Below are 24,246 nucleotides of genomic sequence, written 5' to 3'. Positions count from 1 at the left end.
ATGACTTAACCGTGCCTTTCTCTTAATATGTTTATATTTACTGTTGCCATGCCCAAAATGATTCCCCTTCATAAGTACAGGCTGTTTAAGGAAAGACAGCAGCTATACTTCTAATCCCTTCAAACTATGACTCCTTTATTATATATTGACTCAGGTATCAAACAATAAATGTTGTCCCCATTCGAAGGCCAAGGTTTATCTTGTAGGTCCACAGTGATCAATTCTTTAGCTGGGACTTGCCCTGCATTCAGTTGGCCGTGTAATACTCTGTTTCCAACAGCAGGAAACCATCATTTTCAACAAGCAGAATTAGGTAAATAACACACTAGAACCAGAACTCAAATGATCTCAAAACCACCATTCTAAACAATATCAGAACCTGGAATGAGGTTAAAACAGGGAAAAATATGAAATAAGGTTGGACCAGAAATTAAGTAAATCATTACCTGACTTGCAGGGAGCACTGCTGCAGCTGACCCACTAGAATTAAAACTTGCATTGTAAAATAACTGAAAAAAAACAGATTTATCATCTAATTTTCAGTAACGTGTGAGGTAGAATGAGGGGAGCATCGTGATTCCACTGATAAATGCTGCTTTAAAACAGAAATGATCAAGAGGACTTGCAAATGGGCAATGGCACTAAAATACAGGTATTCAAACTTTGAAGATTGCATAGAAATTCTGGAACAATTAATTGGCATCTTGGTTGGAAGGCCAAGAGTGGAAAAATTGAGAACTAGAGAAGGGTTTGTTATTGAGGCTTGAATCGAAATTCATTCTAGCTGACTCGAAGCTAATTAAGCAGAGATCAATATGGCCAAACAGAGATGTAAAGGATAGTATTAGAGGCAGTCAGGGGGCTTTCAAAACTTACTAGGAATCTAGAGGGCTAAAGTATTGTAAAGACAAGGGTGGAAGTAACACCAATTGAAAGATTCCTGAGAATATTGGAACTCTAACCGTTAATGGTCACCAAGTGCTTTCAAATTTATATTCAATAAACAATGGATAAAGGAAAGTATTGATCAACTTGAAATTGACAATCAAAGGCTGGAATCTGGAAACACACTTGCATACCACTTCTAATCCACACAGGATGGGAACGAAACAGAACTGGGCTTCTGAAGAAGTCATACAGACTCGAAACATTCAATCAGTTTCTCTCCTCATAGATTCTGCCAGACCTGCTGAGCGTTTTCAGCACTTTGTTTTTATTTGAGAACTGGGCTTTTGAAACTACCTTGGAAATATACTCGAGCGAGGTTTCAGTATCACCTCCCTCATAAATCAAAGGAAATGTGTAATAGTGACGACTCAAGTGTGCTCAATGTGATTCAGCGTGATCAAATGTTACAGTCGTTAGCTGAGAGAATTTTAAAGTTCAAGTAAATGCCTGAAGGCCAGCGGCATCAACTCCTTTACTTGGCACCAGGTTGGTACAAAGGGTTCACTTAATGCCACAAACCGGCATCAGGATTGCTGTATTAGATCAATGAAGTTGAAATTGCCAGGTCACAAAGGCATTCTGAAAGATGGTGTCCTGCTTGTCAGAGGTTTTGGATCAGGTACAATGCTGAGGGGCTACCCTCTCCTCTGCTGGTGCCATTTTCCCGAGGGAAGAAGCTTGGACCCATCCCATACAACCGTGTTGTGCCTGAGCTAGAGGCAATGGAGTTGGTATCAGTCACAAGGCTGGATTAATTATATTTTATGTGCAGCATAAAGCCCAATCAAGTCCTCAAGATAACGAGGCCAAAGAGGGATAAAATAAAACAAGTGAAAGAGAAGTCTTCACATCTCCATGGCAATAACAGTGAGCTTTTTATGAGGAAGTTTTGTTATCAAAAACAAGGAAGCCTATCAATGGCTCAGATTTTAAAACTGGGGGAGGGAGGGGGGCATATAACCTACAAAACCCAAGGATACACAGGTATTCCTGATCTTAATGGCCGGTCCTCGTTTAAATAAAAGTTCCAGGAGTCCCAGGGCTGGGAATTTGGTGGCAGACAGCCAGGGACCCATGGGACAGTCCCAGTCACATTATTCCTCTCACGAGTGGTTGCATTACCACCATGATTCAGGCATCATGTTTCTTGTTTGACTAAGGACAGGGAGCACGGGTAACGTGCAAGCAAAGGGATGCTGGTGGGACAACTGCTTTGGTTAGTCAGCAGTTGGGGAGAGAGGCTGTAAAGTCCTCAGCTGCCATCACCGGGTGTGCTAAGCAGCTTGTCTGAGGGCTGAACACATCAGATCAAGCAACAGATACCAGCCAAGTATAGCATGTCACCCCATGACAAGCTTAAGATGCAGAAGATTACTAAACACAGACGACAGAAAAGCCTCCACATCCTGTGGAATGCTGTAACGGAGAAGACTTGCAGACATTTTTCTGGGGCATTCCCCTGAGCAAGATACACTGGGAGGAATAGAGATTTCTGTATTGTGTATTGCTAGACTAGACTAATTAGAATACAACAGATTTGAAAGATCCCTTCAGTTCAATGCATCATTACAGGAGAGCCTTTCTATCTGCTGTGAGAATGGTTACTAACAGATGGAACCGGCTAGGTTCATTAACATATTCAATCCATGGCCGAGGTTGCTTTTCCTCATTGCCGCCTGTTCTGAATTAATTGTGTCCTAGGATTACCTGACACCAGTATCTTTTCAGCGCCTAAGGCATGCAGGAAAGGGGCAGGCAGAAGAGGAGGAAACAAATTTGTTACTCTCGATATGACAGAAATTCTGTGAAGTGCAAGACAGATCTTTCGGCATCTCTAATGGCTAAAGACAGGTGAACTTATCAGATTGCAACTCTTTGTCAGAACTGAAAACTCGAAAGATAAGAAAGCCACCGAAACAGTGCTGAACACGTAGAAAAAAGGGGCGGGGGTGACAGTGCAGCAGGTATTGCAATTACAAGGAGAAAGTTAATGGGCTGTATGACCTCAAAAGCATGAAATTAAGCAATTGATTCAAGAGGTCTCAGTAAGACAATCAGACAACTTTAAAAAGGACAAAAGAATGTGGAAATAGCTAAGGTGGTAAGAAGCCTTAGGAAAGTCCCACATGAGGAGCTAAGTACCCTGCAGCAAGTAATTAGGAAAGCTAATAGAATGTTGTCATTTATTGCGAGGGGAATTGAATACAAAAGTAGGGAGGTTATGCTTCAGTTGTACAGAGCACGAGTGAGACCACATTTGGAATACGGTGTACAGTATTGGTCTCTTTATTTAAGTAAGTATTGGTCACTTTATTTCAGGAAAGTGTTCAGAGGAGGTTTACTAGACTAATACAAAAACAAAAATACCTTGAAAAACTCAGCAGGTCTGGCAACATCTGCGGAGAGGAACACAGTTAACGTTTCGAGTCCGAATGACCCTTCAACAGAACTAAGTAAAAATAGAAGAGAGGTGAAATATAAGCTAGTTTAAGGGGGGGGGGGGGTGGGACAAGTAGAGCTGGATAGAGGGCCAGTGATAGGTGGAGATAACCAAAAGATGTCACAGACAAAAGGACAAAGAGGTGTTGAAGGTGGTGATATTATCCAAGGAATGTGCTAATTAAGGGTAAAAAGCAGGACAAGCAAGGTACAGATAGCCCTAGTGGGGGTGGGGTGGGGTGAAGGAATCAAAAAAGGCTAAAAGGTAGAGATAAAACAATGGATGGAAATACATTTAAAAATAATGGAAATAGGTTGGAAAAGAAAAATCTATATAAATCTATACAAACTCTACTTGTCCCACCCCCCTTAAACTAGCTTATATTTCACCTCTCTTCTATTTTTACTTAGTTCTGTTGAAGGGTCATTCGGACTCGAAACGTTAACTGTGTTCCTCTCCGCAGATGCTGCCAGACCTGCTGAGTTTTTCCAAGTATTTTTGTTTTAGTTTTGGATTTCCAGCATCCGCAGTTTTTTGCTTTTACTAGACTAATACCTGGAATGGGTGGGTTGTCTTATGAGGAAAGGTTGGACAGGCTACGTTTGTATCCGCTGGACTTTAGAAGAGTAAGAAGCGACTTGATTGAAACATATAAAGATGCTGAGGGGTCTTGACAGGATGGATTTGGAGAGGATGTTTCCTCTTGTGGAAGAATCTAGAACTAGGGGTCACTGTTTTAAAAGGGTCACACATTTAAAACAGATGAGGAGAATTTTTTTCCACTCAGAGGGTCGTGAGTCTTTGGAACTCTTCCTGAAAAGGTGGAGGAAGCAAAGTCTTTATTTTTAAGGCAGAGGTAGATAGATTCTTGGTAAGCAAGGGGGTGATAGGCTATCAGGAGTAGGTGGGATGCAAATTTCAGGTTACTATCAGATCAGCCATGATCTTATTAAATGGCGGAGCAGGCTTAAGGGGCTGAATGGCCTACTCCTGCTCCTTATTGGTAGGTTCGCATTCAGGAGTTTTGAAGGCTGGAACATTGGGTCCATCTGTATCCGAAAAGGGAAATACACTTTCACCACTCTTGCTCTGAACCCAAAGGGAAGAGGCCTTTTAGAAAACGGACAGGAATAGAAAAGGAAAAATGTGTTTGGTGGTGGGCTTACATCGTAAGTAACAGAAACGGTAAGAGATGAGCTGCTGAATGTAGCGGCTGGTGTTGGAGCCAAGAACGATGAAATGGGTCTGACATCATCACAATCAATCGCTGCTAGAGTTGCCAACTGTGATTAAATCTATTCCTGGAGGTTTCATCAATGACTTGCCCCCACACTCCAGCCATTTGTTGGCCAACACATCTATCCTTGTAATGCACTGTCTTCCTACACCAATTGGAAAGCAAAAAAAAAACTCATTACCCAGTTGGATGACTGTCAGCTAAAAAGCCATTTCCCCCCCCCCCCGCTAATTTTCAATATTTTTATTTGTGGTAAAGAGAAATATTCAAAGAAAATTATGAAAATAAAACCCTTTTTTAATGTCCCAATGATTTTTCTCTAGGGTTGCACATAGCAGTGTCCTGGAGATTGATCTTCAATTCCTTGAGACTCTAGGCCAGTCCTGTTGGGTTGGCAATCCTAATCACTGCTAAGGGGAGAGAAAGGAGGACATATCAGCTCTGGTGTGGAATGTGGAGCCATCTGAGCAGATATGGCAGAGACAGTGACATGGGGAGAGAAGGATAGAGTGCTTATAATAAATGGAGTTGTAATGAGAAAAGCCCATTACAGGGAAGGAGGGAGAGAAATCAAGGAAGGGAAGAGTTGAGATGGACAACAAGAAAAGACAAGTGGAAATGAAAACGTTATTCAATTAAATAATCTTGAATTTTCATCACCACAGTGAAAGTAGGAAGCTGCACCAACATCGACATCAATGTGACAGAAACAGAGATCCTCAGGATAGGGTGGGAGAGGCGCAGTGCAGCAAAGAATGTTCTGCATTCTCATCCATCCTTCCAAGCAAAGGTGCAAACATGACCAGGTACCCCCATGTTAATCTTTTGCAGGAGGGTTCCAGTGGGTACATAGGTAACTGCTGAGGCTGCTCTGTGCTGGGAAAGGTCTGCTGCAAATAGGACAGGATATCGCAGACGATTGAGTTTTGGACGAGTTGCTGGTTCTGGATTTCCTCTCCTTGCATTTTCTCTCTGCCTCTGATATACGCTTGCTTTTGATGGAGTTTTTTATTTGGTCGTGTCAGATGCAGTGATCCTGAATGAGCTTCTCTCAGGACTCAAAGTTGATATCAAAACTCTGAAGTGAAGCCTTTAGAGTGTCCTTGCAGTGCTTCCTTTGACCATCATTAGAGTGTACCCCCCAACACTCAAACTCTCCATAGACGATCTGCTTTAGTAAGAGTGTGTCGGGCATTCTGGCTACATGACCAGCCCAACTCAATTACAACTGTCTCCATATGTTGTGGATACTTGGCATGTCAACTTAGATGAGCACCTTACTGTCTGGTATTTTTTACTGCCACCTGATCTTCAGAAGATTCCAAAGGCAGCTCATGTGAAAGTGGTTGGGCTTCTGAGCATGAGGCTGAAACACCATCCAAATATCACATGCATAGAGCAGAGTGGGCAGGACTATTGCCCTTATAGGCTTTCAGTTTGGTAGGCAGACTTACTCCTCTTCATTCCCAGACATAATGTTCGAAGTCTGCTGAAGGCTACACTTGTTTTGGCAATTCTTGCATGTGTCTCATCGTCAATATAAACAGCTCAAGAGAGCATGCTGACGAGATGATCTATCCACTGCTGACAGGTTCTGATCATGGACTGAAACCTTGAGTTTAAGATAGGGCTTTCCTGGAGCAGGCTGGTACACTACTTCAGTTTTATTTGTGCTGATTGTAAGGCTGACTTTGTCTTATGCATCAGGGAAAAGTCCAGCTCTGAACCAGCAGCTAGTGCACAGTCATGGGCAAACAGAAAATTAAGTATGTTCTTCGGACACACACATCCTTTAGAAACAGACCCAGACAAGTCTTGTATCTTTAACTTCACTCATTCTCTCCAGATAAACAAAAATGAAGCATTTGGAATTTGGCAGAGGAGGATGCTGGTGGATGGGAATTGTTTGGGCTGCTATTCAGGTAGGAAGCACAGGGGTCTGGTGAGGAATGGAGGTGAAGAGGAACTTGATGGCAGTAGTGAAGAGGAGATAACAGGAGCCTGACAGCCTAAAATCGCTAAAGCAGTAGAGGGACATAGGCGAAGATGCGGAGAGAATTTGCTCCTTACTGGGCTTTCTTATCCTTCGGTTTCTGATTCTGACCAAGGTACTGCTGTATTTCTGGGGCCTCTTATTATTACTTTAAGTGTATCTTTTAGATGCTGTATTTCAGATGACTCTTTTAGAGAGGCCTCACTCCCTATGTTTCAGAAAGTGCTTTCACTTGCTCAGATAGGTTGGTAAATTTGTAGTGTGCCCAGTGAATAAATTGTACTTCAATTCCTGATTTTACAACTGTGCCCTCATCTTCAGAAGGTAGCTGAATAACTACATTCCAACTTTAGACTGCGGCCCAACTGACAAAGAGTCATGGAATATGTCATGAATGCTGAGCTTCACAAGATTGTTATGTTTTGAAATGTACTTTTAACTCAAAGTAAAACAGAGCATTCCGGATAAACTTCTCTGCTCGGGTACATGTCCATATGATCTGGTTGCTATTGGGAGAGAAACTCAAACAGAAGCCCTTTGAGGCGGGGTGACTGTTTTAACATCTTTTCATTGTATCCTACAGAGAAAGGATAGCTGCTATTTGAGATGGAGAAACAAAGAAGCTACAGCTGTGGGCGAGCAGGGTGAACTGCTTTCATGTTAACAATTAAGCAGGATGCTTTGGAGAAAAGCAGAATACTGTGGATGCTGGAAATCTGAAATAAAAACAGAAAATGCTGGAGATACTTGACAGCTCAGGCAGCATCTGTGGAGGGAGAAACAAAAGTAACATTTCAAGTCAATGACCTTTCATTGGAACTGGGAAAAGTTAGTGATGTAATAGGGTTTAAGCAAGGGGTGGGTGGGGCAAGGACAAAGGAAGGTCTATGATAGGGGCAAAAGACATGGAGATGGGGCGAGAAAAGAAATAGAAGATGTGCCTAGAGCAGGTGTGCTGCTGTCTGAAGCAAAAATAAGAGAAAAACCAAAACATGCAAAATAAGGGAAACAAAAGGTTTATGGTCTGAAATTGCTGAACCCAATGTTGAGTCCAGAAGACTATAAAGTACCCCATCGAAAGATGAGGGTTCCCCTTGTTCTCACCTCCCAACCCACCAGCTTCTGTATTCAATGGTTCATTTTCTACCATTGCTATCACCTCTAGCATGATGCTACCACCAAACATATCTTCCCCTCTCCTCCCTTTTCAGTATTCCAAAGGGATCATTCCCTCTGTGACACCCTAGTTCACTCCTCAATCACCCCCAACAGCCATCCCCTTCCCATGGCACCTTTACATACAAATGCAGGAGATGTAACCCCTGTCTTTTTACCTCCTCTCACCTCATTATCCACAGCCCCAAACGCTCCTTCCAGGTGAAGCAGCATTTTGTGTGTATTTCTTTCAACTTAGTCTACTGTTTTGCTGCTCACAATGTGGTTTCCTCTACACTGGGGAGACCAAACGCAGACTGGGTAACCACTTGGCAAACACTTCCGCTCAGTCTGCAAGCATGACCCTGAGCTTCCATTAACCTGTAATTTTAATTTTCCACCTTGGTCTCACACCAACATCTCTGTCCTTGGCTTGCTGCAGTGCTGTAGTGAAGTTCAATGCAAGTTTGAGGAACAGCACTTTATCTTCCTCCACAGTTGCTGCCTGACCTGCTGAGGATGCTTTGAGGAGTTTGTTTTCTGTTCAAAAGAAAGGAACAGAACAGATGGAGCTCTTGAAGATTTAAGGGATGGTGGTTGAGTGGGGGGTTGAAATCGTCCAGGTATGCCCTGCTGGTGATAACTGCATTCAAGAAAACTTGGGCTGAGCGGAACGATTGTCGAAGGACACTGGAAGATTCAATCTGGCTTAGTGGGCAGAAGTGAACCTCCACTTGAGAGCTGGGAATGAGTGTTCCTGTAATGCTACACTGCTAGAAGGCTGGTGCCCAGTAAAAGGGTTTTGTCAGACATATTTTGTTTGCATTGGTTAGTCGGTTTTAATTTGTTTGTTACAGTACAAATCCTATAACACGGAATCCTGTCCTTTGGTTCTTTCAATCGGTCACTGGGAAATTAATCTTTTTTTTTTAAAAAAAGTTATCGGACTCTACTATGGTCAAAGCAAATACTGGCTGTGGACCATTTGGCATCTTAAGTAATTTTCTTGAAATTCTTTAAAAAAAAACATTGGGATTGCTGGTCTTACTTATTTGTTTATTGGAGTCCATCACAAAACTACTGATATTACAACTTTCATATATCACAGTTAAAGCTTCATAAGAGATATGGGGGGAAACAGACACTGAGCTAATGGAAAAATAAAGGAGAGTGATCAAAGTCACAGAAGTGGGCTTTAAAGGGAGGATGTTATAGATGGAAGGGTGGGAAGAGAGGTTTAGGGAGGGAAGGAATCCCACGTACACAAATAAATTGCATTACCATTTCCATCAGGATCTACGGCTTTGAAGTGTAGTTTGTTCTCCTCATTGGCCTGTTGGAAATGCTCCTCGGTCTTTTCCATAATCCATCTTTGCATCTCGCTTGCACTAATTTTCTTGTCAACATTGACATCAACCCTGAATAACAAGAATACAGTGAACTGGTGAACATAATTGTCCAACAGAAAACAATTCTGTTTTTTGGATCACTGACACAGTGATTCTGCAATCAGATTTCAAAGGCGATACATTTCTTCGATTAGTACTCTTGGTCAGCATTCTAGTCATAACCTATTTCGGCCCTGACTTATTATCATTAATCAGCTTGGTTATTAGGCAGCGATATTTGTTTTCTAACTGTCCATCAGAGGAACTCCCATTCTCATTCCCTTCAAAAAGGTTTGATCCCTGTTGTAGACAAAAGTAGCTGGGGGTGAGCATCCAGGTCTTGGAGTAGGACTTGAAGATACATTGATTCAAAATACTCCAAGTTTCTGGAGGAAGCGAGTGGAAATGAGATGCCAAACATAGGCTTACGGCTGACAAGACTGCGCAATGTATTATATTCAAGGATGTCAGTTGGAGAAGGACAGAACTGAAGCCAATTTTTATTCAGTCTAACAATGATTTACAGAGTGAATCATTATAGGCATATACCTCCCAACTCAATTACCCCCACCCCACCCCAGTTTCAGTGTCTCTTTATATTTTCTGAAGTGAAACCCCAATTAATGCCCTCCACTTGTATGTAATTAAACACAATTAATATACATTTATTGTAATGAACTTCCCAGAAAAATTAAATCACCTTACTAAAACTATACATGCAAAGTTAAACTCAATTTCTAAGCTGTGTTGTACTTTTAGACATGTTGTAAAATTGAATGCGTCTGTTTAGCCGAATAAACCTTTTGTTTTAATGAAGTCTTGAGAGCAGTTACCAGCATCAGATTCTCCAAAGAGGAATAAAAGAGGCGTCAAATAACTAGAACAATTTGTATTTATATAGTGCTTTAGAGAAATCAAGCTAGTTACCTGGTGAGGACTAAGCATCCCCTGATGTTGGGCCTTAGATCTCACTACAATAAAAGCTCAGGTCGCTGTGCTGCCCTGATATGTGGGCAAATCTTTGGGTTTGGGAGCATGGGTATTGGGCAGCGATCCTGGCCTTTAGGACGAGGGAGAATAAAACAGGCCTCGTGAGGGAGTGATCGGGGTCCTGAAGGTCGTGGTCAGGGGCTGGGGGGGAAAAATGCTGGGGAGGGAGATCAGGGGTGGCAACTGGAACAATAATTGTAGTAAATGCTTAGCTTTTTCTAAAAACAAAATGTGTGCAATGTTCAGTAATGAATCGGAGAGAACCAATACCACACCTAATGGCTGGGTTTAGAGGAAAAATACTCTTTAACTGATGCTATAAACAGGCAGGTTTTCACACTGTAATGTATTTGTAAGTAACTCATATCTATTTAAATGCTCCAATAATTTCTCTTACTGCTGTTGACTTGTATTATATAGTAACGGAATTAACTTGAGCTCAGCGGTAACAATCTGTAACTATTCTGAGAGAAAAAAGCCTTGAAAATTTAGCTTGTGCAGCAGAGGGAAATAAACCCTGTCAGAAAAAAAAGAGAAAATACTGGAAATGCATTGCCAGTCAGTCAGCACTGGAGTGAGAAGAATATGTTAAGATTTTGGGGAATTGGTAGAAAGGGGAGCCTGGATCAGATTTTTTCAGCCCTTCTTTTCCTTTCTAAGAAAATTCTGCAGCTGATTTTTTTGTTATTCATTCATGAGATGTGGACATCGCTGGCTGGACCAGAGTTTATTGCCCATCCCTAAATGCCCTCGTGAAGGTGGTGATGAGCTGCCTTCTTGAACCAGTGCAGTCTATGTGGTGTAGGTACACCCACAGTGCTGTTAGGGAGGGAGTTCCAGGATTTTGACCCAGGGACAGCGAAGGAACGGCGATATATTTCCAAGTCAGGATAGTGTGTGGCTTGGAGGTAACTTCCAGGTGGTGGTGTTCCCATCCATCTGCTCCCTTGTCCTTCTAGATGGTAGTGGTCATGGCTTTGGAAGGTGCTGTCGAAGGAGCCTTGGTGAATTCCTGCAGTGCATCTTGTAGATGGTACACACTGCTGCTACTGTGCATCGGTGGTGGAGGGAGTGAATGTTTGTGGATGTGGTGCCAATCAAGTGGACTGCTTTATCCTTAATCATCGGGATTCTTCTTCCTTCTTTGTGAATTTACCGATCCTAATTTGGTTTATCTGTCTTCCTGGTCAGTCTCCTAAATTACACCCTCTGTAAAACTGAGCTCATCCAAACTCTGCTGTCTATATCCTAACTCGCACAAAGTCCCATTCACCCTGTGCTCACTGACCTGCACTAGCTGCTAGTCCAATGATGCTTTGATTTTTAAAATTCTCATCCTTACTTCCAAATCCCACCCTGGTCTCACCCCTCTCAAACTCTGCAACTCTTCCAAACCTCCAGCTATTTGAGATCTCCGCGCTCCTCCAATTCTGGCCTGCTGCGCATCCTTGATTTTAATTGCTCCACCACTCGATAACCATGTCTTCAACTACCTAACCCCTGGAATTCCCTCCCCAAAACGCGCCCCCCACCACCCCAACTCCTTAATTATGATGCTCCTTAAAACCTACCTCTTTGACCAAACCTGGTATCTCAATGTGGCTCGGTGTCAAATTTTGTTCAATTACCCTGGACTGCGCACCTTGGGACATTTTATGATGTTAAAAGTCACTATATAAAGGCAAGCTGTTGTTCTGGGTCAACTGAGGCTCAGTTGGCAGCATCTCATCTCTGAGGCACAGGGTTCCAGGTTCAAGTCCCACTCCAGGGGCAGGATTTTTACCTTGTCAGGCAGGCACAGCAGACAGGCCCAGGAGCACAGAGCTGCCTCGGGGAGCTGAAGATTTTTAAAATCAGAAATAAAGAACTTACACATGTTAAAAATATGTACCCTCATGAGCACTCTGTCAGGTGAGCAGGAACATGTTATAAATGATATTTCAAGATTTTTATTTTATTTTTGATTCCTGTTGGAAACCTCATCCCGCCCGTGGATGAGGTTTCATAAAAAATCCAAAGGCCGCCTGGGCTTTTCGCCTGCCCACCAACCGTAAGGTTGGACAGGCAGTGAAAAATTGCATTCAATTAATATTTTAATGGCCTCAATAGTCCTGTTAATTGTCGGCGGGTGTGCTGCCGATCCCGCATGCGCCCGCTGACCAAAATGTTGCGCGAGTGCACGATGACATAGGGGCGCTCGCCTGATGTCATCGCCTGTCATTTTACGCTCGAGCGGGTCAGCAAAAAAAATTCAGCCCCAGGGCTTGAGCTCAAAATTCAGAGCTGGCACTCCAATGCTGCACTGTCAGAGGTGACGCCTTTTGCATAAGATGCTAACTCAAGACTGCTCAGGTGGATGTAAAAGATCCCATGGCACTATTTTGAAGAAGCACAGGGGAGTTATCCCTGGTGTCCTGGCCAACATTTATCCCTCAATCAACATCACAAAGAGCAGATTACCTGGTCATTATCAATTGCTGTTTGTGGGAGCTTGCTGTGTGTAAATTGGCTGCCACATTTCCTACATTACAACAGTGACAACACTTTAAAAGATTTCCATTGGCTGTAAAGTGCTTTGAAACATCTGTGAGAAGTGCTACATAAACCTCAGCTTTTTAAAAAAAATTAGTTGCTCCCTCTCCACCCAAATTAATTTGGAGTGAGCCATGAGTTTCACAGCCAGGGTTACTATTGTTGGACTAAGGAGAGGACGTGAAAAGATACAAAAAGAAAAAAATGGCCACTCAGTAAAAAAAAAATGCTCGAATTACATAACCTTCTGATAAGGAAAAGGCTGGGGAGAAAAGGAAGCTCGTTCCACCTCTTCAACTACAGACAGACCCAATCAAAATAGTGCCATACGGGCTCTTTTACATCCACCCAAGCAGGCAGACAAGGTCTGAGTTTAATGTCGCATGCAAAAGACGACACCACCAACAGTGCAGCACTCCCTCAGTACTGTACTGGTTGACTTTTGTGTTCAAAACCCAGGGTGGGACTTGAACACAGAACCTTGTGCCTCAGAGGTGAGAGAGCTACGAACTGAGCCACAATTGACCCAGAACAACAGCCTGCTTTTATATAGTGACTTTTAAGATAGTAAAATTTGTATTTCCAGCATTTTCCGTTTTTAATGAAAGATAAAGGAGGGCACAAGGAAATCTTGCTCAAAACTGCAAAAAGGTAAAGTACGTCCTGAGAAGGAAACTGTCTACACTTTGTAAATACACCTTAGTCTAACTCTGTTGTGGGTGTAAAGCAAAAGGCACAACCACATAAATTTCATATCTTAATCATTCTTTCCAAAAATCTCAGACTTCTGCCAGCCATTGTTTTCTTTTGATGTAGTTTCAGTGTTATTTTAATCAGTCGCTTTATATCTTTTTCCCCACCCCCACTGCATGTACCATTCGCCAACCCAAGTGTGGGGGCAGGAAACCTGTTTCCAGGTCTCTGTGAATGCTGACTATGAACTTTTACAGCATTGCTGGTCAAACACTGCCTTGCAGCAAGCAGATATAGAGATCGCCCCTTAATTAAATAATGGGAAAGGATTAAATATTTGGGAGGTCTCAGGTCCCCAGTGTTGTGGAGGTTCCCTAAAACTGATGAAAAAAGACTATTTCAAATCCGAAGTGATGTATAATATCGGGGGGCTGGGGTGTCTCACCCCTCTCACGGGCATCCCAGCCTCTCATAACCCCTGCCCCATGAGCTACATTCCATTGAAACCGATTATCGCAAAGCACTTTCATTAAAAATGGAAAATGCTGGAAATATACGTTTTACAATGTTAGAAGTCACTGTTGCATTCTGTTTTCTTTCAGAATGCAGTTTTTTTTTTTCATTTTGCACCTTTGCATGTTCCTTTCCTTTGTCCTTGTTTCATTACAACCACCTTCTGACCCGTGCAGCTCTCCCAATGACTTAAGATGGTTTGCAACTCTAGAATGGCTCATTGTGAAGAAGAGCTGTGTTATGTGAGCTCGGGTAGGTCCCAGGTTCCAGCCTGATCTGCAGCAAACCAATTGTTCTCGGCTTGAGAGAACTGCAATTGGCTGGGGTGTCTTTGGGACAGGAGTTGGGGCGGGGGTGGGGGGAAACAGGGGAATAATATTAACTGTTATCATTCTTCTAGTGCTCCAGGGACTGTACCCCACTGTAAAGTGCATTTGCCTTGATGCTGAAGGAGGGCAGGGTCAGGCTCATCTGGGATGCCCAACGTCACCCAACGCCACTTAGTTCTCACCAATTTGCAGGCGGTTCCAGAAGGTGGCCAGTACCAATGGAACTCATGTAAGAGGTAGATGACTAGCTACGATCTGTTTGAATGGTGAAGCAGGCCCGTTGGGCCGAATGGCCTTCCCCACCCTTATTTCCTATTTTCTTAACTGCATCTCTGTGGTTTCAGAAAGGAGAAAACACAGGGGCAGATAAAACACTTTGTATATTCTTCTCAAGGGGCTCAAGAGGAAGACCAAGAAATACCTTTAAGAAATGAATGGGATAAGAGGAAGGCTGGGAAATGGAACTTGACCGAGGATTCATAACTGTGCAAGGGGAGAGCATAGAAAAACCATTGATTGAGCCAAAATGGAACTGGTTGAGACACTGGCAATTGGAACGATTGCTTCCCACTCAGATCAATAGAAGGATGAGCCTCTTAGTATGACTTGGTTGAGAGGGTAGTGGTGTTAATGTTGTATTTGTGCTGCAATAGAATACATAATTTAAGCTGTCCCCAACTGGGGGAGGATTAGGGAATCATCACAAGAGTATATAAACCAGTTCACTCTGGCTGTCAGAGGAACTGGGAGAGTCTATGACTTTACTTTGCTGTCTTGAAAATAAACCTGTTTACAGGCTAGCTTCAGACTCATGCTCCGCAACTTACAATTATTGGAATTAATAAGTAGGATGTCTGTGTTCATTTTCACCCATCGATCACCCTGGCCATTCCTATGATGGACCGGAAGGGTGATCCAGGATGCACAGTGCCCACGATACAATGAGAAACAGTGCATCACACTGTGCATCCTCCCTGGTTATTTATGGAAGGGTGTTCAAAAGGAAATAAGCAGTACAAACTGGAGATGCCGCATTCTGAGGAGGATACATTAAAAACAGCTCGAGTTGTTCTCTTCCTCTGGTGCTATTTTAACATACTGCTTTTACAATACTGCTGGGGTTGTCCCCAGCAAAACTCTGGCTTCATAAAGAAAAGCACAAAATATTGCGCTGGGTGAGTAAAAATAAGTCTCAGCACCAGAGAAAGAACTTGCCTTTATATAGCACCATGTTGGAAAAACATCTCAGTGCTTTAGAGAGGAGGATGGAAAATTCTAGCCTGTAGCAGAGGTGTAATATAATATTAGAAAAAAAGTACAGATAAGCTCGTGGCAGAGAGGTTAGAGAGCAGATAAGAGCTTATAAAGGCAGTCAGTCAGCTAAGTGTGGGCGGCTAGTATAATTGTCTCTTAATAGGAGCAGTTCAAATGCACGAGTATAGAATAATAGCGGACATCTGAGGGTGGGGAAGATTCGAGTGTTTAGATAGTACTATGACATCGCACATACAAAATTTTAAATACCAGGAAATGCAATTTTGAAATCAATATTTCACTTAGTGAGCACACTGAAAGGGTGTCAAATTTATACAGTCCTTGCAAGTATGTGTTATTTTATCTTCTCCCTGTCAGCTTCAACATTGTTTCCAGTACTTTGCTGTGGAATTTTAACCACTCGAATCAACTTTATACCATCGGAGTTTCCCCATTGCTCTAGGTGCTGGGACCAACTGCGCAGCAACTGCTATCAGCCCAGACAAACCACACAGTGCTGGCAAAGTCGGTCACTGTGCGTTTGCAAATCAGTTCCAGATAATGGATTCAACAGTAACCGTAAAGTAGGTCCCAAATTTATGCAAATGAACAGCTAGTGCCAAATCTGGCATTGCATCACAAAGCTCCTTTTGACTTGGAAATGAGCTGTCCCATACTGTGCTACAGTTAAAAATAATAACAGGAAGGGAACCACAAATTAAACTCTTTGTAATGTATCCTCAGTATACAATATAGTTGTCACCTGACGCTTACAGATACAAACACAACCCCAGGGCCGATTTCCCGGTTGAAAGTAGCTATGAGCGAGATATAAAACATAGCCTGGGTATCTGGAACCGTGTTCAGAGGAGATGGCTTCCTAGAATTCCCATTTCACAGTCCATTGTGCAGCAGTCTCAAAGAGCCAATCAGACAGAATGCAGTCATCTTTAAAACAGCTGGCTTATATCATAGCAGCCCCTGAGGTGGGGGGGGGGTCTCAGAACTCACCTTTCTAGACCCTCTTTCACTACTGCAGGATGTCGGAAAGCGCTATAGTGCCAAATAATTATTACTGGAGTGTAAAGTCACTGCTGTACACTTTAACTGTTGTCTCTGGAACTCTTGTCCCTAACAGCACCGTGGGTACACCTACACCACATGCCCGCAGCAGTTCAAGAAAACTGCTCAACCCCACCCCATCGAGGGCAATTAGAGTTGGGCAATAAACTCTGACCTAGCCAGCGACGCCCACACCCGGCAAAAGAAAAAAAAATGTAGGAAACGCAGCAGCTAATTTGTGCACAGCAAGATCCCACAAAGAGCAATAAAATAATGACCAGATAATTTATTTACTGATGTTGGTTGAGGGGTAAATATGAGTGAGGACACTGGGGAGACAACACCCCCGCCCCCCCCACCCACCACCTCACCCTTTGGGTTTTTTTTTACATCCACTGGAGGGGGAAAAGACAGGGCTTTGCTTATAATGCCTCATCTGAAGAATGGCACCTCTGACAGTGCAGCACTCCGTCAGTACTGCACTGGAGCATCGGCCTAGATTTCGTGCTCAGGTCCCTGGAATGGAACTTGCCTCAACGACCTCCAGACTCAGCAGCAGGAAAGCTACCAATGAGGTACGGACGACTTAGTCAGGGTGAGGTGCTTCATTAGAGATTTTTCTGCTTTCTTCTGCAAATGGCAATAATGGTGAGAGACATATACATCGTGTAGTCAGGACAATGTATCAGGAAGGGCCGGATCAGGACAATCTCTCGGCAAGCTGGGCTGATGGCAAGAAGGAAATCAATAATAACAAAATGGCTGCTCATCTCAATAACTAGCACCACTTTTGCCAAGTTGGAAAAGACTCACCCCCCCCTTTTTAAGGAATAAACATTTCATCGAACGATTCCTGCACGCCCTGCAGTGACCCGAGTATAGCATGACATGACCCAGGCAGAGCGTCTCAGGTTTACCTGGGCACCTGTGAATCACTCTCAACTAAGCCAGAAGTCAGGGAGTTAACCTTGGCCTCAGTACCACCGTGTGTCAGTTTGGGAGCGGTGAGAAGCACAGGGTGTCGGCCTCCGATCATCCAATTACCCTTTCTGTGTCCAGATGGCTGAAAACCATCTCCCCCTCCAGGTCCTGTTTTCTCAAATGGCCAACATTCCAGCGGAGGACAAAGAAAACGTTACCCAGGCACTCTGAAGCTCTCCACGAAACACCGCAGCGTTGACATCACTGACCGTGGGAGGGAGCTTGCAACCAATTGTTCAAAATGGCGACAACTCGTCCACCAAGCGGCATCACGCTTTGAATCCCAACGTCCTAAAGGCAGGGCAGAGAGAGAAGCAATTCCTGCGCTCCGGGTCCTGCCTCCTCGTGGGACGCTCTGCCCCCTCGTGGGACGCCCTGACCCCTCGTGGGACGCCCTGACCCCTCGTGGGACGCCCTGACCCCTCGTGGGACGCCCTGACCCCTCGTGGGACGCCCTGACCCCTCGTGACCAAGCGGGTCGAGAATCGGCCCTGTTCCGCCACATTGGCGGAAACCAGGGGACCCTCGAATCGAGGGGGGCAGCCGTCAACAGCGGCCCTTCCTGGAAAGCATGCGAATAAAAAACATGGAACCATTACTGTTTGCACGCTCAGCCAAAAAGAGAGGACGTCAGCAATTCGTTTCCGGCTGTACACAGCTCTGAGGCTGACGGAGTACAAGAACGCTGAATAAGGACAAGACAACTAAAAATTTACAGCCGAGTGAAAAAAAGTGTGAATGAGCACGTTTCGTGTGGGTGGGGATGAAGAAGCAGACAATAGGCAAGGAATACGTAAACTGTGGGGGAAACTGATACCAAACAAACAGCTCGAATCAGCAAAAAAAATGAAACAGAAAGTGATGTTGCTGTCTACACTCCGAATGCCTCATTACTGCCGGGAGCTAGGGCCAGAAAAACCACGTTCAGTTTTTGAATTAATCACTTGTTTGTTCATAAAAGGACTGATTACAATGTGGGGGTGCTTTTTCCCTGAATCAGGAGCCTGCTATAACTACATCCCCCATCCCTTAATACTCCCCTGGTCTGGATAGAGAAGTCCAAGCCCTTGACTGCTTGGGTGCAGAATCTGCAGGTTTCCTCTCTTCTCCCCCAACACCACCCCCCCACCCCCCTCCCCCCACCCCCCCACCCCCACCCCCAACCCATGCACCCCTGACCCCAACCTACCCCCACCCTCCCACAAAAATGAATATTCTAGATCTCCACCTCCTCAATCTACAAATGAATTTCAGGATTTTTTTTTTCAATTCCAGAATTAACCACCTCCCAGACTTGTCCTCATCACCAGAGGGAGACTTGCTAAACTGGGCAGTTTTATGTAACAGACTCACATTGGAATCGAGGTGGCACGAGTGTAAACCGTTGAGGTGAGGCTATCAAAGGCAGTTCTTTTGTTTGAGGTCAAGTGAACATTATCCACAACAAGGAATCGGTGCATTAAGCCCTCTCATTTCTCTGCTGGCTATGTCTGTGTCACTGTACACAGCCAGAGAGAGAGAGAGAGAGACAAAGACACACAGGAGATATTCCTTCCAGCACTCTCTGCGTTGTCCCAGATGTGAAAGATGAGTGTGATGACCCATTCCCCCTGCATTAAGAAGTTTGATAGTTTTTCTACATCCCTTTGGTTAACTACCTTGTGTCTAACCCCATCACTGGTTAAAGATGAAAGGCTGACTTTCTCCCAGGTATCCACCAATGTCACCCTCGTGCTGGCCATGAAGCATCTACACAGGTAACCTGGTTGCCAACACAACAAAGATGGGTGAAGTGACTATGAGGCCACAGTCTAAGACCCTCACACCACAGCCCACCATGGGGCTAGAACCCATGGGAAACGCCTGGGGCTGATTATAACGAAGAAGGTTTGCCAAGAAATGTAAATGGTTATTGTAAATATAATCTGTAACTGGAAGTGTAGTGAGGCACCTCAATACACGTGCTGCACTGAAAGAAACTGAACTGTATTGTATTTTGTGTAATGTCAAGTTTGGACTATTATGCAACGTATTTTTACAAACTTAATGCGTGAGGTGTAGCTTTTGTAAAAAAAAAATAATGCTGATAAAGGAAACTGTGGAAGCAAAAGACTCCTCCCAATTGCTCATTGCACAACAATTTTAAAAAATTTATTCTTTCTTGGGATGAGGGCATCACTGGAAAGGCCAAGACTGATTGCCCATCCCTAATTGCCCTTGAACTGAGTGGCTTGCTGGGCCATTTCAGAGGGCAATTAAGAGTCAACCACATTGCTATGGATCTGGGGTCACATGTAAGTCAGACTAAGTAAGGATGGCAGATTTCCTTCCCTAAAAGACATTAGTGAACCAGACTGGTTTTTACGACAATTGATGATGGTTTTGTGGTCAATGTTACTGAGATTAGCTTTCAATTCCAGATTTTTAAAAAAAATTAATTGAATTCAAATTCCACCAGCTGCCGCAGTGGGATTTGAACCCTTGTCCCCAGAACATTAGCCTGGGCCTCCACATTACTTGACATTATTACTATGCCACCGGGGTCCAGTTCCATGCAGACAGGCAGCCCTCGTACCTTGTCTGAGAGAACCCAGTCTGCGTCCCCAGACTGTAGGAGGATGACTTAGCTGAGCTCGATTCTGTCCTCATTGGTAGCCCCCCTGCCTCATAAGATGATAGCTAAGTGCCGTGGCAGTCAACTGTGTTTAGCACTGCCTGGTGAAGCTGGCATGGCATTTGCTGCAGAGGATGACAGGGAGCTGAGACAGTGCAGGATTCACTGGCCCCCGTCTTCTCTGGGTCCTCTTTTCTGCCAACTGGGCTTTTAGTTTCTGCTCGGCTCTTCCAATGCCCCTCCAAACAGTTGATCTCCAGGGGTCACGGCCGTCAGCAACTGTCTCCCGCCGCCTGTCCTCAACAGCCACCCCTACACACATTTTCCATAAACAAGCCCTCACGAGCAAACAACAGGGAAAAATCGGACAGGATTTCAACCATCTGTAACCCAGATAAACAGATCATTTTAAATAGATTTTAATCTCGAGATGTAAAACTGAAGACACTGCCCAGAGTCTAGCTGTTCTTTGCCAAATCTCTGCTTGGCCACATGAGAGATATTGAATCTGGAGTGAAGCCAAGTGTCTGTTTCCTGAGCAGGGAGAGAGTGCGAGAGTGAGAATCCACCTTTGTTATTTGAACACATCTACTGACCATAAACCACAATAATTGACCAGCCCACTATCGAACAGTTTCCAAACAGGTTCAAAGGTTTCCTTATCAGGTGTGCTGACAAGAGTTTCACAGTGATTTTCTTCTAACTTCCTAAGAGACATCACCGCACTTTCTGCAAGTGTTTGAAATAAGGCTCACACCACAGCTGACTGCCTCTGACTCATTGGTTGACGCAGCAGTGACAATACTCACTTTCACTTTAAACTCAAAGTTCCTTTGCACTAGCAGGTGGACTCGCGCACACAAACACTAGACAGGCTTGTTGGGCTGAACGGTCTCTCCTCATCACTGTATATTCTTATGTTGACAGTGCAGGGAAAACACGCAACATTGAAGCGGCTGAGGGAAGAGAGTATAAAGGACAGTTTTTTCCAAAAAAACCTTGGCCTTATTCATAAAATTTGTGAAGGTACATTACATAGGTCAAATTGTTTAAAAAACCATTCATATCTGACATAAGGTGCAAAGCTGATCAGTTTCCTCTATACAGTATGTGATATACAATTACAGGCTATATTTACAATACTATTTCCACATCAAACATCCAGCACAAGAGCTAGGATGACGATCACAAACTAATCCACTGGAACCCAGGGCAGAGAGAAAGTGGGAGAAAGAGAGAGGGAGGGTGGGGGAAAGAAAGAGAATGGGAGTGAGAGAGAGTGGGGGCGGGGGAAGGGAGAGAGTGAGCAAGAGAGAGGGGGTGAAAAAGACACCGAGGGAAAGGGGCGGGAGGAAACAAAGAGAGTGAGGGAAGCCGAGGGAAAGAGATAATGTGAGAGAGGGGAGAGGGCGGGAGAGAAGGGCATGTGGGGGCATGAGAGAGGGGCACGGGTGGCGAGAGAGAGGAGGAGCGCTGGGGGGGAGGTAGTGAGAGAGAGAGAGAGCGAGAGAGAGGAGCGCGCCGGGGAGGGGCGAGAGAGAGGAGCGCGCCGGGGGTATCAGAGAAGAGTGTGGTGGGTGAGAGAGTGGAGCCGGTGGTTTTGGGGGGCGGGGGGGGTGAGAGTGGAGCGCGGGAGGGCCGGGTGAGTCAGGAGCTGTGGGGTGGTGGTGGGGGCAGGTGAGACTGGAGCCGTGGGGTGGTGGTTAGTGATTGAAGGTATAGCTTTTTCTCCTGCCTATAGTGGGGTCATGTGATTGTTCTGACGAATGAGCCCAAAGCGTAGGTAATCCATTGGGTGGAGCTTTCTAGATGTGGATGTGGTTCAAGTATGTAGCTTCTGAAAGAGCTCTCTGTAATAAAGCTATATGTTTCAAGTAGAAACCTGTCCAGTAAGTCAAGTCACTACATTTGGCAACGAAAATGGGGTAGATCTGATGCTGCACCTCGCCGTGTTAATGTGAGTACACCATTCTCAAGACAAAAACGATTGGTATACTCACCAGTCATGCCACTCGTCAGCAGGATTGGCCCTTATGATGTGTCTATGGAAAACTAGAGGCAGTACATAGAGCGCCTTGGTTTTTATTTCGTGGTGAAACAAGTTACCGTGGAGGTGAAGCATAAAGCAAATCTTTTGAGATCATCCACAATGTGACACCTCAATTCGATATCTGTTAACAAGCTGCCGGGCCTTGTGAAGACACATTTTCAGCTGAAGCCATCCATAATAACGCAGAGGTTTCAGTTTAACTCCAGAGTCAGCGCCCCGGGAGAGCCAAACAGAATCTATATAGCAAAGCTAAAGCAGTTGACTGAGCACTGTGACTTCAGAGACACACTCAGTGAGATGCTGCGGGACCGATTAGTTTGTAAAGTTCAAGGTGACACCATTCCTCGGAGGAGTCAACATCGATTTGAAACACGCCCTGGAAATAGCACTCGCCATGGAAAGCGCTGCGAGAGACTCGCAGGCTTTACAGAATGTGCAATACGGTACCATTCTTCAGGTGGGGTGGGAACCTGCCACAGGGCATGGCGCAAAAACCAGAGACACAGCAGCACAGTGACAGACAATCTCTGCTGCTCGAAGAACGAGAAGACCTAGTGGAAAAATTTCAGCAGCGACACCAAAGTTCATCTGTTATGGGGGTAACCACGTACTTGACACCTGCAGATTGAAGGAGGCAGAATGCCAATACTGGCAGAAAGGGTGAGTAATAAAGCAATGCAGGGCGAAATCGAGACAGCCCCCATAAGCCAGCAGACCAAGATGATTGAAGTGAATAACATAACACAATTTGAGGCTGCCAATACCAATATTTATTCCCTGTACAATATCAAAGCGGCAAAAACTGAACCAATAAACATCAAGTGAATGGGAAGCCACAAGTAATGGAGGTAGACACGGGAGCCTCAACCACAGTGGTGGGAGAGCACACATTTAAATACCTAAATAAAAGGTACCCAGCTACTGAGTCTGGAGAAAACCATGGCTCAGTTGAAGCCATACACTGGAGAGTCAATACAGGTAAAGGGCATCGCTTATAGGGATCGTACTACAGGCAACAGACAACCCAGCTTCCAGTGATCATAGTGAAGGTCCAAGTCTTCTGGGCCGAGGTTAGTTACAAAAAATAAAGCTCGACTGGTCTGAAGTATTTCACATGAAAACAGGAGGAGGAGTTCCTGAGCTGCTAAGGAAACACAACAGTGTACTTTGTGATGAATTTGGAAAGTTAAAAGACTTGCAAACAAAAATATATGTAGATTCGCAGGCGCCACCCTGTTCCATTAAGGCCAGGCCTGTGCCTTGTGCCCTAAAGGAGAAGGCGGATACAGAATTGTGCTGCTTAGAAAAGCTAGGCACCATGTAGCCAGCCCAATTTTCAGAATGGGCAGTGCCCACAGTCCCTCTGATGAAATCTGATCAAACTATTCGCATTTACGGGGACTACAAATTGACAATGAACAAGGCAGCTAAACTAGATAAATATCCTATCCCAAGGATAGACTACTTGTATGCAAAGCCAGCTGGAGGCAAATCCTATACCATACTGGACATGAGCCATACATGCCAACAGCTAGAGCTGGATAGCAGGTCTAGTGGGTATGTAGCCATCAATACGTACAAGGGCCTGTATCAATATACACACCTATCCTTTGGGGTATTATCAGCGTGTGCAATCTTCCAGAGGACCATGGAAAGTCTTTTGCAAGGACTTCTCCGAGCAGTAGTATACCTAGATGCCATTCTGATCACAGGGTCAGTGGAAGCCGAGCATTTGGCCAACCCGGAGGTGGTTTCGGAAGCCGGTGCACGATTAAAGAAAGAAACGTACGTTCCAAGCGCCAGAAGTCACCTACCTGGGTCACCAAGTGGATGCCATGGGGTTGCATCCAGTAAAGGAGAAAGTTAAGGTGATCAAAGAGGCACCCTCTTCATCCAGTGGAACTGAACTCAAAGATAAAAACAAAAAAACTGCGGATGCTGGAAATCCAAAACAAGAACAGAATTACCTGGAAAAACTCAGCAGGTCTGGCAGCATCAGCGGAGAAGAAAAGAGTTGACGTTTCGAGTCCTCATGACCCTTCGACAGAACTGAACTCAAGTCTTTTT

General features: G+C 44.5%; 1 protein-coding gene across 1 annotated transcript in view; it reads right to left on the bottom strand.

Annotated features, from left to right (window-relative positions):
- The window catches only part of sdf4 (stromal cell derived factor 4), a 77,410-nt gene that overhangs the window by 37,612 nt on the left and 15,552 nt on the right, over positions 1–24,246 (bottom strand). Inside the window, exon 2 of the mRNA XM_041206616.1 lies at positions 9,055–9,191. Coding sequence (XP_041062550.1) covers positions 9,055–9,191 — 137 coding nt within the window. The remainder of the gene's footprint in view (positions 1–9,054; positions 9,192–24,246) is intronic.

This window comes from Carcharodon carcharias, chromosome 15 (genome assembly GCF_017639515.1).
Source record: "Carcharodon carcharias isolate sCarCar2 chromosome 15, sCarCar2.pri, whole genome shotgun sequence".
Lineage (NCBI taxonomy): Eukaryota > Metazoa > Chordata > Chondrichthyes > Lamniformes > Lamnidae > Carcharodon > Carcharodon carcharias.
This window is presented reverse-complemented; position numbering and strand designations above follow the sequence as displayed.